The sequence below is a fragment of the Rhododendron vialii genome, chromosome 3a (genome assembly GCF_030253575.1).
Source record: "Rhododendron vialii isolate Sample 1 chromosome 3a, ASM3025357v1".
NCBI classification, from domain to species: Eukaryota; Viridiplantae; Streptophyta; class Magnoliopsida; order Ericales; family Ericaceae; genus Rhododendron; species Rhododendron vialii.
In genome coordinates this window covers 29,176,352-29,189,834 of record NC_080559.1, presented here as the reverse complement: position 1 = coordinate 29,189,834, position 13,483 = coordinate 29,176,352, and the positions used below count along the sequence as shown (strand labels likewise).

Genomic DNA, 13,483 nt, shown 5'->3' with positions numbered 1-13,483 from the left:
ACTGGAGATTTTCACGGCATTTTTGTTGACAACAGATTTTTGCATCATTGACAACTGAGGATTCCAAAAAGTGTAGGAATACAATGTTACTACATGATTCCAGAGACAATTGTATCTGGAAACATTCGATGTATATAAAGTTCATATGCATCGATTAGTTCCGGATATAGTTATTTTAAAAATTGTGTTTCTAGCATTGCTCGATTCGGATATAAATGAATGAAAAGAATAGTCATTTTCGGTAGGGTACTATTTTTTGGTCCTGCAGGTACTTTTAGACCACTCTTTAATAAAGCGAGTCCTCTGTAACGTTGTTGTAACGCTTTTAAGTTTTCATCTACCTTTCTGTTGTTTTTATTTTGGTTACCTATAAATTTTGAAAGCAACTCTACCACCAACAGAGTGGACAAGGGTGTCTCCAATGGCAAAACCAAAAGTTTTATTTTAAGAAATTGTTAAGCTTAACAATGTTGAGATTTACAATGGTTCATAATTAAAAAATCATTTTTAGTAGAGAGAGATAGAGAGAGCTGGGAATAAATTAAAGTAGGTGGGTTCATTGATAGTAATGGGAGGAGATAGAAAGAGAGAGAAATGAAAAACTGAGAGTGTGGTACCTATTTAATCTTGTTACCCAAAAAGAAAATAGCTCATTTTTTTCCCAGAAAAAAATAATAAGAAACTATTTTCTTGTTTATAATTGGACCGACAAAATTTAATGAGCACATATTGGTGGCCAAACCCATAGAGCTATTGAGCCATAAGTTTATGGATCAATTTTATCTAATCCATTGTAGTAAATTTTGGCACACTCACTAGCTAAAATTTTAGCTATTCAAAACCTAATGAGTATTTTATAGATCTCAAAAAAAAAAAAAAAACTAACGAGTATTTTATGGGATCCACTATAAATGCTCTTAATATATAATCCCTACAAACTAGTATGGTTATCAAACGGACCAGAACATACTTCATTGTTGGGAATGTTGTGTGCGGAGTTGGTTCCCGGCCAAGAAAATTGAAGTAAAGTGTTCTCTTGACAAGAAATCTTGCAGGAAAACAAGAATTCCCTCATTTTGTGAAAGTCTGTTTTGCAAGAAAATGTTTCTCAGTGAAAAAGTTGAAGCTGTGAGTCCTACAACTTTTATGGTAACTGAACACGCAAAAAGTTACATGAAAATTGATTCTTCCATCATTTCTTATCCTTTCCGTGATACTGAACGGAACCTTCTATGGTTGAAAGGAATAATAACCTGAGTGTTTCTTTTATCGTCAATAGTAACCGCGGTCTGAAAGCGAGAAAAGGGATAAAAGAAGAATCTGGGCATTGGCTGGCTGTGTTTATCTGGTCGAGCCGTGAAGACCTTCGATAACAAAGGCAAAACTTGAGAGTCAATCCGAAGTTGTCTTCATAAATGCAAAAAAAGTGTGAAAAGAACAGATAAATGACCCATTGAAAAGGAAAGCTACGCTTCAATTATAACTCTATTTTTTTTAAGTTTGGTTTTCGTATCAAATTGGTTCAATTGATAACTTCTGTCAGCCACACTAGACGGAAAAAATCAGATTGAGACCAGACGTCATCAATTGGACTAATTTGGTACGAACTACAATGTCTAAACTGACATTAATTTGATTTTTTTCATCTAGTTTGGCTGACAGAAGTTATTAATTGGACCAATTTGGTACGAAAATAAACTTGAAGGTCAAAAGAGTTGTAATTGATGCTTAGAGGACAGAAATTAGACTCAGATGAAACTAGAAGGAGCATTTATATAAATTTCTCCATAACTAATTGAGATGTATTAAACAATATCCATATTGCATATTTTTTGAGATCCATATTGAAATATTTAAACAATCAAAAATAGCACACCGAATAAGTACTTATTTTTTAAGAACCTTAATGGAACAAAGGTTCTTTATTTCCCCTATCAAAAATCCAAAAATAAGTATTACATGTTATATAGATGACATATTATCTACTTTATCTAGCATTTCTTTTCTTTTTTTCGGAATTAATTTTTGCACTCTTTTTTTTTATATCTACACTTTTTTGTCTTTTAATTAAAAAAATACACACTTTAAATACTAAAAAATAGAAAAAAGAGTATAGATATCAAAAAAATAAGTGTGAAAATCAAACCCTTTTCTTTTCTCTTCACTTTTCTTATCGGGAAATCCAGCATTTCTCCACCTAACCACTTTTTGTCCTTTCCCAAGAGAAAAGAGCTTATTTGGTTTTTCTGCACGGTGGGATTTTTTCGATTTAAGAAATTTTTCTATGGTCATTGTTGAGAGCCGGTTTGTTCCCGCGCCCCCCCCCCCCCCCCTCTCTCTCTCTCTCTCTCTCTCTCTCTCTCTCTACATGGCATTCTTGGGGTCATGTATCTTGTGTTTAATCCCCTTCTCTCTGCTTTTCGGCCTCTGTTTCTCATTTGCAAATGTTTCCGAGTTCAAATTGGAGCTCTCTTACAAAACTCTCTCCCCTTTGGGTGTCCCTCAACAGGTTCTACTCTTTTCTTTTATCTCCTTTGGGATAAGTTTCTTAGTTTCCTATCTTTTTGTATGCGTTTTAGGTAGCAGCACATATATTCTCTTTTCGTTTTTAGAAAGTTTTTTTTCCCTCTTTTGTCACATGTAGTGGGTGAAGTAGAAACTGAGGTTTTAAGTAGATCAAGGTCTAAAGATGTCATTGTATAGGTTTTATTCAAAAGAAGCCTCCGCAGTCAAACGTTCATCTCAACAATTAATAATTTTGATTTGCTAAAGTATTTTACCAATAAGAATAATATCTTACTGATAAGATACTATTGACAATTATGGACCATTAAGAACACGTTGGGATGGTTCCGATCAATTGTACCACCTATTCTTATTCAAAATTGAAACCCGTGGATATAATAAGTGCACGTAGTTTTTTAAGCAAAAAATCATGCATTAATAAACTTTTAGCCACCGGATCAAAAAAAAAAACTTTTTGCCACTTGTAAGGGGTGTGTGAAAAACGAAAAGTCAAATGGTACTGACGAGATTCCCACCAAAATCGTACCGACAGCAGCGCCAGGCCGTCTCCGGCCACCGGACGGTGATTGCACCCTACACACATCAGATGCCATTGATTACCGCCTGGCCCCCCTCGGTTTTTTTTTTATAGAATTTTTGGATGGCTTGAATCGGCCGTCTAGTAGCCGGAGACGGCCTGGCACGGCCGTCAGTACGATTGTGGTGGGAATCTCGTATGTACCATTAGCAGCACTCGTGTGAAAAACCTGCAAAATAGACGCAGAAGTTATTTCTTGTTCTCTTGTGTGCAGGTTATTGCAGTAAATGGAATGTTTCCTGGTCCAGTTCTTAATGTTACTACTAGTCACCTTGTCAACGTAACTGTGACGAACAAATTGGACGAAAATCTCCTCATTACTTGGTAAGTTTCGTTTAAAAAAAAAGAAAGAAGAAGAATCAGCAAAGAAGTAAACATAAAAATTTACGCGCACATGAGATTCAAATAGACCGCGCAATATTTTTCTGCATAGTTTTCAATTTATGAATCGTGTGTTAGCTATCTTTCATTTCATGGGTTGTGGCAGGGCTGGATTGAGAATGCGTCGCGCTTTTTGGCAAGATGGCGTTCTAGGCACAAATTGCCCCATTCCTCCAAACCATAGTTGGACTTACCAATTCCAAGCCAAGGATCAGATCGGCAGCTTCTTTTATTTCCCATCACTCAATCTTCAAAGATCAGCTGGTGGTTTCGGTTCTTTTATCATCAATAACTTGCCTCGAGTACCTCCGCCTTTCAACACTCCGTATGGTGATATCGTTGTTTTCATCGGTGATTGGTATAAACAAAGCCATAAGGTTCGTGTTTGCTGATAAAACTGTTGTACTCTATATGCATACATAAACGAACAGAAGCAGGAGTATTTAGAAAGGGTTGGCGACTAAACCTTTTGCATGTCAGGCACTGAGAGGGGCACTCGACAATGGAACTGACCTTGGAATACCGGATGGAGTTCTCATTAACGGGAAGGGGCCTTATAGCATGGCTGAACCTTTTGATTATGAAAAAATCAATGTTGTCCCAGGTAACTGATTGTTGCCTGTCTAATAAGACTTCTTTTTCGCGATTATGTTCAGGTTATTTTATGTAAAACAGGATCGCGATTACAGGAAAAACCTATCGGATTCGGGTGCACAACGTCGGGGTGTCAACTTGCTTGAACTTTCGAATCCAGAACCACAATTTGTTCCTCGTTGAAACAGAGGGGCATTACACTGCTCAACAAAGCAATTCCAGCTTTGACATACACGTCGGGCAGTCTTACTCATTTTTGGTTACCATGAATCAGGATGCGAATAGCGATTACTACATCATAGCAAGCCCGAAGTTTATGAACCCTAATCAAACCTATCAGTGGCAAAATGTTATTGGGGTTGCTATCATGTACTATTCCGAATTGAAAGGGAAGGCAGCTGGTCCTCTCCCAACCGCTCCAGTACCACCAAATGGTGTTTATAATACGTCTCTCGCGATGGAGCAGTCAATGTCCATCAGGTTTGCTTGCCTGATTATGAGCTTCTTTCTCCTTCCTGTGTTCCAAAACACTTTGAATCAAGATTTGCTTGCTTTTGTTCTAGTAAACGTTCTTCCTCTTTGCTTTTGTTCTATAACCAAATGAAAATCGCCCCTTTTTTTTTTTTATATATATATCTTTCAGTAAAAACAAGAGCAATGTTACATTCAACTGAGCTAAACGTTGTGATTAGGATATAATGCATCTATCCTTTGCATAAAAGGATTTAAATCAGTAAAAACAAGAGCAATGCTACATTCTCATACAGTTCGCGTCACATTGGCATAGCTAAAATTAGGGTTGCCTATCATTTGCTTGTAATAGTTCTGTAAGTACTAACAATGTTGTAATTCCATTCGCTGATAAGGCAAGACGTCAATGCTAGAGGAGGTGGCCTTAGCCGACAAGGCGCGTTCAATTACAGTCTGCTCAGTTCCACCGAGCTCTTCATTTTAAGAAGCACACAACCAGTAACAATTGACGGCAAACTTCGAGCTACATTTAACGGAATTTCGTTCGAAAATCCAGGTTATCCAATTCGGCTAGCTGACCAGTTTGACAAATCGAAAGATGTTTACAATCTCGATTTCCCAAACGCGATGTTGTCGAGCGGGCCGCCTCAGATTGGCACCTCTCTCATTAATGGAACGTATGACCACTCCATGGAACTCATATTGCAAAACAATGACACTGTTGTGCTGAGCTTTCACATGGATGGTCATTCGTTTTTTGTTCTTGGGTACGTATAGTTTTTTCAGATTTCTTGTGATTAGGTACCCTGTGCGAGTTTTAGTGCCCTGCTCGATTCGTCCTTCTTTAATGTTCAGAAATCAAGAGTGTGATACTAATGCAGGATGGGGCTTGGAGAATGGACAAAAAACAGCAGGGAGTTGTATAATTGGACCGATGCTATATTTCGTTCTACTATACAGGTTTCTGCTCTTAGCTCCTACATTTCTTCGTCAATTGAGATACCCTAATTGCACCGAGATTTGTGCACCCATCGGAGCACCGGGCACATACGGTAACGAGGCACACAGAATATTACGGTGTTCTGATCGGCGGACCATTTGGTGCAAATACTAGCCCTCGTTTTAAATTATTTCCTCTCTCTCTTCCTGTGGAGTATTTTGTAGGTTTTTCCAGGTGGGTGGACAGCAGTTCTGGTCTATTTGGACAACGTTGGAGTGTGGAATCTTAGAGCAGAGAATCTCGACAGATGGTATCTAGGCCAAGAGACGTATATCAGGGTTGTAGATCCCCATGTAGATAACGCAACTGTGTTCGATAGAGTGCCCGATAATGTTTTCTACTGCGGTAAAATTGAAAATTACACAAAGTATAATATCCCCACTCTCTCTATCTCTCTCTCTCAGCGCACGTGCTCACAAGTCATATCTGACCAACTTATTGTTTTTACCTTTGAATTTCAGCCCAAAATCTTTGGTATCAATTGCCAGGGGAGTCGGACATCCAAAGTTGTATCTCACGCTGCTCGTGGTGTTTTCTGCTTCAATCTCGATTTTGTGCTAAGTTTTTTTTGGGTCAAATGAAAGTAACATTCTTATGCCCAAGCCAAATGCCAGTCACTCTGCGTGTGTGTGTCTTCATTGTGTTTAGTTTTTGGTTGTGGTATTTCGAAATGCACTTGGGTTTTGGGAGAAACTTGTATGTGGGAATTGCTTAGCATTGTGTGTGGGCCATGGATGGCTACCAACTTCATTGAATTCCATCTAGTACGTTGCTCTTGTTTAAGGTTTGGAATTGTTAAAGTACTTGAGAATTTCTCTTTGCACAATATCTTATTATTCACATTGGGATGGGAAATCAAATGTAATTTAGAGGGGAGGGGGGAACCCAATGGGATGTTGGCTGGATGTTCAAGGTTTGCGACTTGAGATTTTGTTCCATTCGAAAGTCTTAAGTTTGAAACTTTTCATGTGCTATTAATTTATTTGGACTCGATCCATACAAAGTACTTGTTCGTCGAGATATTCATAAATTAGCCCGAACACCCGAGTTATTAAGACCTCCAATCCAACAAACTCTCAGGACTCTTGTGCGTGGTGTGGGCCTTAAATCTTCCGAACTGTGTCTGCTTTTGACAAACTGCAGCATCGTGTGATTATTTGGGTTCTCTTTATTTTGACAAAGAAGTCATTTAATTTGCAAACATAAAGTAAACTTGATGTTAAAAAGATTGTGGGTTTCGTTACCGATTGGAAAGAAAACCTTAGCTAATTTTGTTGGTGTTAATTGACAATTTCCGGATACCTGGTCTTGTTGTTTTCGTACCAAAAATATAATTTATAAAACGAGAAATTAACTATTATTCCAAAGAACAATGACTAGGTCAAAGATCGTCTACGGGAAGTAAAAAGCTGAGTTGCAGTACTTCCAATTTATTTTTAATTCAATTCTGAAAAAGATAAATTTGTGATTTGATTTGAGTAAACTAAAACTAAATTAGAAAGCAATTAAAGTTTTGAAGACAGAAGAGAGCAGGAATTAGGGTTTCGATTCCACCTTCCCCTTGCAATATAATCGTAATAAAATCTAAGGTAATTATTCAACATAAGACAAATAAGATTGTCGCTAGCAGGGACGGACCCAAAGGGAGTCATTTGGGGGCACGTGCCCCCACTTGAACGCGTACTCCCAGTCAAAATTAATTTTTTTTTGGTATAAATTAGCATAATTATAAAAGTGTGCTAATATATAACCATACACACTTGCATATATCTCAAAAATACACATATAGAATTAGTTTTACAGAAATGATTTGTGCACAGCAGTTATGCACAGCAGCCTTTTTCTCCCGCCTCGGGTCGCACAAAGATGATCGGAGCCGCTCATTCTGAAGTGATTTTGGGTGTTTTGTTAACGCCTCAAACGATATCGAACGAAGCTCATTTTTTACAGAGACCTTAAACGATATATTTTGAACAAAATGAGCGGCTCCGATCATCTTTGTGCGACCCGAGGCGGGAGAAAAAGGCTGCTGTGCACAGCAGTCTGTGCACGTAGCACAGCCCTTAGTTTTATGCTTGAATTTCATCCTATGATACATTTATACTTATTGTTTTACGAGTTGCTTGTCTATTTGGAATCATTCTTTCTTGATTCTCTTCATTTTTAACCGTTTGGGGAATTATTTCAAAATAAAGTCATTAACAAAATTAACTCAATCATTCTAAGACTTATCGATGTTCATTTAAAACATACTTTAAAATTTGTTCTGAGATATGGTGCTCATTTTTATCTAATTTAACTTAAAGAACCTTTGTAGTTAGTAATGTATGCCTTAATTTTGTACAATCTTACTGTAGTTGACTAAAAAAATGAACTTTCTCTATTATGATTAACGTGTGCCCCCACTAGATTATATTCCTAAATCCATCCCTGGTCGCTAGGGCTTGCAATCCCAATCGACAATCGTCAAGAGGGTTCTCGGGACTCATACTCCGTAAAGACTATCTTAACATAGCGCGAATCGTCTCATTGGATTTAACCAATGGCACAACCCGTCTAACGTAATATAACTCATCTCAGAGACTATCAATAAAAACTATTGTATGATAGTGCTTGATATCCGAAATACAAACACAATAGATAAATAGTAGAAAAAATATGTTCTTTCATAAAAACTGGAGTATGAATCATCCCAAAAAGTCATACAATTAACTGTTGAATAAAACCCTAGAAATCAAATGATTACATTACTTGGAGAAAGTTTCCTCGTTACCCTAGCCGAAGGATATTAGCCGCGCATGGAGAAGGAGATGATCGGGCAAGGATAGAACTCCATTGAAGCTGCTGCCATCTCTGTGTATGCGTCGAAAAGGATCCCCTTTCAAGCCTACCGCCTCAAGAAATTTTTCGGTGTTGGGGGTATATTCCACGTGCGTGGTATCCGTTCGGCACATTCAGCCCCGTCTAATATACTTTTGGACTACTTGAATTGAAACTCTCTCTCTCCTCTCACCCCAACACTTTCTCTTTTTATTCTCTCTCTAAATTTGAGCCATCTAAAACCGCAATAAACGATTCGAATACACTAAGCGGGCACGACATGGTACCACCCGCTAGTTAAAATTTTTCCCCACTGCCTCCCTTTCATGGAGTAATAAGTACATGCCGAGAATATTGGGCTTTAGAAAGAGAACGTCAACCCCATAGGCTTGGGCTCCGCACCAATTTTTATAGCCCAGACCACGTGGAAAGCTACAGCCTACAAGTATAATAGCATGACTACCTTCCGGAAAGGGATTAATTGAAGAGAAAAACTTCTTGGGAAAATGACGGCGAATGACGTGTTTTGATAATTAATACTTGTCAATGACATTTTCAATATTAAAAAATGTTCTTAGATTGTCCTTGATAGATATTAATTATTAAAACACGTTTTGGGCCGTCATTTTTTCAAACTTCTTTACAGAGCAACCCGTAAACTTTTGATTACGAAGCTCAATCTCGCACATTCAAAAGTATTTTGGATGGTCTGAATTTAAAAAAAAAACTATTTGCTAGAATAGTAGCGTAGGGAATAGTTAACTATTCACGCAAATAGTTTTTTTTAAAGATTCGGACCATTGATTGCCGAAACGGACGACTGAAATCCCTCAACTCCGTAAAGAGCTGCTTTGCAATGACTTCGTAAATAAATTTCTCTCTTAATTGAAAGGCTACAACATAAACCTTTGTCCATATTTTTCCATTAACTTATCAATTTAACTCTGTGTGCCATTTAATTGCTTTCGTAAGCCCTGCAACGAGAAAAACGAGTATCAAACTCTAAATAATATAATAAATGAACATAACAAAACTAAATTAGGGAGCGTAAATGGGCACATTTATGCACCTATCAATACCGACAAACCATTGTAGTATGTACTTTGTTCATTTTCCGTTTTGGTTTGGGAGGTAGCTTTAGTTAATTAAGTCATGATACGTTCCAGAACACCTTCTTAAAAAATAAGTACTTATTTCACATTTTCAAACTCAAAAATAATGTAAATGAAAAATAATTTTTCAAAATTTTTTGCACCGTATTAAAGATCTCAATGATATCTATTAAACAAGATCCATATTGATAGGAAAATAATTTGCGTAAGCACATGATTTTTGAGCTTGAAATTGCCTTCTTGAAAAATGAGGACTTATTTTCCTTTCCAGAACGGGGCCGAACGCCTAGTGGGTGAAGAATTGGAGAATCGGATGTGCCTCAAGTTATTTCAAATTCGAGAAAGAAAAGTGGTTTTGTTTATCTTCATTCCCAGTATCAAGAAATTTTGAAAAGCAACAGGTAGAAGAGTTAGGTAGAGACCATATATATTAATTGTCAACAACGCGAATCGTACCGGTAGGAGGAACGGGAATAGGGTCACGTGCTTAAATTGGGAAACGCTAAGGGTAGGCTTCTATAGATATCAAAATCAAAACTCAATGGATAAAAATCTAGCAAAATTCAGTATCAGTTTCCAATTTATTCATGCAAAATACATTTCTAGGAACACGATGACCAAATTTTTCCATTTTCTCTACATTTTTACATTAGAAAGTTATATTTTTTGGAAATAATTTGGGGATCGCTTTGGATCGCTATATTTACGGTTTTGGAACAGGAGTGTACCATGTTTCGGAACGTTCGTATTGGTATGCAATTCGTTAGGGTAGTAGCATTCCTTTCAAAACCCGTATAGTTCTGCAGTGCGGTTATGGAAAATATTTTATAAAGTAAATAAAATTCCCTGGCCGAGTGCAACAACGTCGTTATATTATTATTTTCCGGTATTTTGTTGTTTTGCTCGTTACAACTTATAAGCTTTAGTAATTGGTCTTGATCATTTTGCTTGTAAATGGATAGCTTTGGGTTGTGTTTTCTTCTTTCGCACAGATCATTTGCCCTAATTGAATTTATGGTGAATTTGATGCTAGGATGCAAAGGACGTTAGTCGAGACTCAAGCAGCATCGAAGGCCAAGTGTCCCATAAATGACTGACGTTTCAAGAGGAAAATATTTTCAACCATACAATGAAAATTGTTTTACCTCGTAAGATAATCAAAATTAAGTAAAACATTTTTTAGAAAAATATTTTACGTCTAAACAAACATCCCTTGATTTTTAACATGTATGACAGTATGAGTGCTACTGTTCAAAAAACAAAAACATCTATGAGTGCTGATGAGTGATGACACATGCAATAACCCATTTTGGTGTTAAGAATTCCGAACACATACAAATTGTAATGACCCGCGCCTGCTGACTTGTTAATTCTTAACCTAACCACGTGGCTCAGAAAGTTAAACTCGAGTTATAAAGTAGCTATTCACGAATCCTTATATACCAATTCAATTTAATTCTACCCACATATGTGGGACTTGTAAATGGTGCTTCACATAGATCCTCCAACCCCCAATCTTATCTTGGAAAAGCCTGGGTTACTAGCAATTTTCGCAGCATTTTTGTTGATAACAGTTTTTCGCATCATTGACAACTACAGATTCCAAAAAGTCTAGGAATACAATATTACCACATGATTCCAGACACAATTGTAATTGGAAGCGTTCGATGTACATAAAGTTCATATGCATCGATCAGTTTTGGATACAGTTGTTTAGATATAAATAAATGGAAAGAATAGTCATTGAGGACTGGTACGGTACATGAAAAGAATCCATTGAAGTGTCCGTAAAAATGTAATCAATGGTCCAGATTCACGCAACGTTTTCCATTGTCATTTTTCAGTGGGCCTTACTATTTTTTGGTCCTGCGTGCACTTTTAGTAGTTGATGATGTGTGAAATTTAGCTTTAGACCACTCTTTAATAAAGTGAGTCCTTTGTAATGTTGTTGTAACGCTTTTTAAGTTTTAACCTACCACCCTTTTGTTTTTATTTGGTTACCTTTTACATTTGAAAGCAACTCCACTACCAACAGAGCGGATAAAGGTGTCTTTAATAATGGCACGATTAAAATTGAAAAATAAAAAATTTTGATTATTCATTTAGGAGATTGTTAAACTTAACAATGTTGAGATTTGCAATAGTTCATAATCAAAAATTCATTGTTAGTAGAGAGAGATAGAGAGAGCTGGGAATAAATTAAAGTAGGTGGGTTCATTGTTAGTAATGGGAGGAGATAGAAAGAGAGAGAAATGAAAAACTGAGAGTGTGGTCCGGTGGTTCCTATTTAATTTGGTTACCAAAAAAGAAAATAGCTCATTTTTTCCTCAGAAAATTAAATTAAATAAAAAAACTATTTTCTTGTTTATAATTGGACCAACAAAATTTAATGACTACATATTGGTGGCCAAACCTATGGGGTGAGCTATTGAGCCATAAGTTTATGGATCAATTTTATCTAGTCCATTGTAGAACATTTTGGCACACTCACTAGCTAAAATTTTAGCTATTCAACCTAATGAGTATTTTATAGATCCCAAAAAAAAAAACTAATGAGTATTTTATATGGTCCACTAGAAATGCTCTTAATAATCCCTACAAACTAGTACGGTTATCAAACGGACTAAAACATACCTCATTGTCAGGAATGTTGTGTGCGGAGTTGACTCCCAAGAAAATTGAAGTGGAGTGATGTGAAGTAAAGAAAGATAAAATTTATTTTCCTGTGTGTTCTCTTAATAAGAAATCTTGCAAGAAAACAATAATTCCCTCCTTTTGGGAAAGTCTGTTTTGCAGGAAAGTGTTTTTCATTGAAAAAATTGAAACTATGAGCCTTACAACTTTTTTGGTATCTGAACACGCAAAAAATTACAAGAAAGTTGATTCTCCCATTATTTTTTATCATTTCCGTAAAACTGGACGGGACCTTTTATGTCTGAAAGGAATAATAACCTGAGTGTTTCTTTGATGGTCAATAGCAACCGCGGTCCGAAAGCGAGAAAAGGGAAGGAAAGGAGAAAAAAGAAGAATCTGGGGATTGGCTGGCTGTGTTTCTCTGGTCGAGCCGTGAGGACCTTCGATATCAAAAGGGCAAGACTTGAGTGTCAATCAGAAGTCGTCTTAAAAAATGCAAAAAATGTGTTAAAAAGACAAACAAGGACCCATTGAAAAGGGCATTATTACACTCCAATTATTCCAGGTAAAGAGGGGAATCTAAAGGCCATTATTACTTTTTTCTTTTTGCTATATTAGTTTGCAAATTTACCAATTTGCCTTGTTAAATTCCATATTACTGGTCAATGGAATCTTGTGGCCGCATTCTTATAAACTTAATTATTTTCTTTGTTCTGGTGTTTTATTCGTTTTTTTTGAATTTTTGTTAGATTCGAGTGAATTTTTTTCGATTAATCACTTGTGTCGACGAAATGAGTCTAAAAAGTTACAAAATTATGACTGGAAGCAAAAAAAAAAAAGTTCACTAAAGACAAAAAAAAAAAAAAGTACTCCCTCCATTCCTAAATAAGTGTTCGGCACGTAAATCTAGGCCTTACAAAGAAAATGCATATTTTTCGTTTAAAAAATCTATTTTTTTCACTGTCTAATAGAACTCATTGCTATCTATTCATTTGTGAAAAAATTAATTTTTTTAATGAAACAAATGCATATTTTAAAAGGTCTGAGTTTGCGCACTGGACACTTATTTAGGGACGGAGGGAGTATCAAACTGTCTTATTTGTCTAAAGTGCTATCTTATTTAAATTTTTTCAACATCAGTTTATATTTCTATAATTTTTCGATTCATCTTGTCGAGACGAACGACTAACCCTAAAAATTACAACGAAAAGCTAAACAAAAATTTTGAAAAGTAAAAAATACTGAAATAATTCCACTAACAAAATAAATACGTACTTATTTTTTATCCAATAAGAACCCATGTTCCATTAACTTTTTACCTTCTTATTTCTACATTCTAAAATCTGTGCTATTTTTTATCGCATATAT

The 13,483-nt window shown here is 36.2% G+C and overlaps 1 protein-coding gene across 2 annotated transcripts; it reads left to right on the top strand.

The window, feature by feature from the left end:
• The first annotated feature begins 2,302 nt into the window (after window positions 1–2,302).
• Window positions 2,303–6,371, top strand: LOC131319693 (monocopper oxidase-like protein SKU5). Of its 2 annotated transcripts, XM_058350069.1 has the most exons (9): window positions 2,303–2,509; window positions 3,318–3,427; window positions 3,591–3,861; window positions 3,965–4,088; window positions 4,174–4,558; window positions 4,945–5,316; window positions 5,431–5,509; window positions 5,714–5,916; window positions 6,011–6,371. In XM_058350069.1, the coding sequence occupies exons 1-9, from the start codon at window positions 2,369–2,371 to the stop codon at window positions 6,108–6,110; spliced, it is 1,785 nt and encodes a 594-aa protein (XP_058206052.1). In that variant the 5' UTR covers window positions 2,303–2,368; the 3' UTR covers window positions 6,111–6,371. The 2 variants fall into 2 exon arrangements, with proteins under 2 accessions (XP_058206052.1, XP_058206054.1); XM_058350071.1 differs by lacking the exon at window positions 6,011–6,371 and having other exon boundaries at window positions 2,340–2,509; window positions 5,405–5,509; window positions 5,714–5,910.
• The last annotated feature ends 7,112 nt before the right edge of the window (window positions 6,372–13,483 follow it).

What these genes read in the sequence shown, in the direction of transcription:
- LOC131319693 (XM_058350069.1), top strand. Translation starts at nt 2,369, where the DNA reads ATGGCATTCTTGGGGTCATGTATCTTGTGTTTAATCCCCTTCTCTCTG. An exon ending in GGTATAAACAAAGCCATAAG is followed by an intron (nt 3,862 to 3,964) that starts GTTCGTGTTTGC and finishes TTTGCATGTCAG; the next exon opens with GCACTGAGAGGGGCACTCGA. An exon ending in AAAATTGAAAATTACACAAA is followed by an intron (nt 5,917 to 6,010) that starts GTATAATATCCC and finishes TTTGAATTTCAG; the next exon opens with CCCAAAATCTTTGGTATCAA.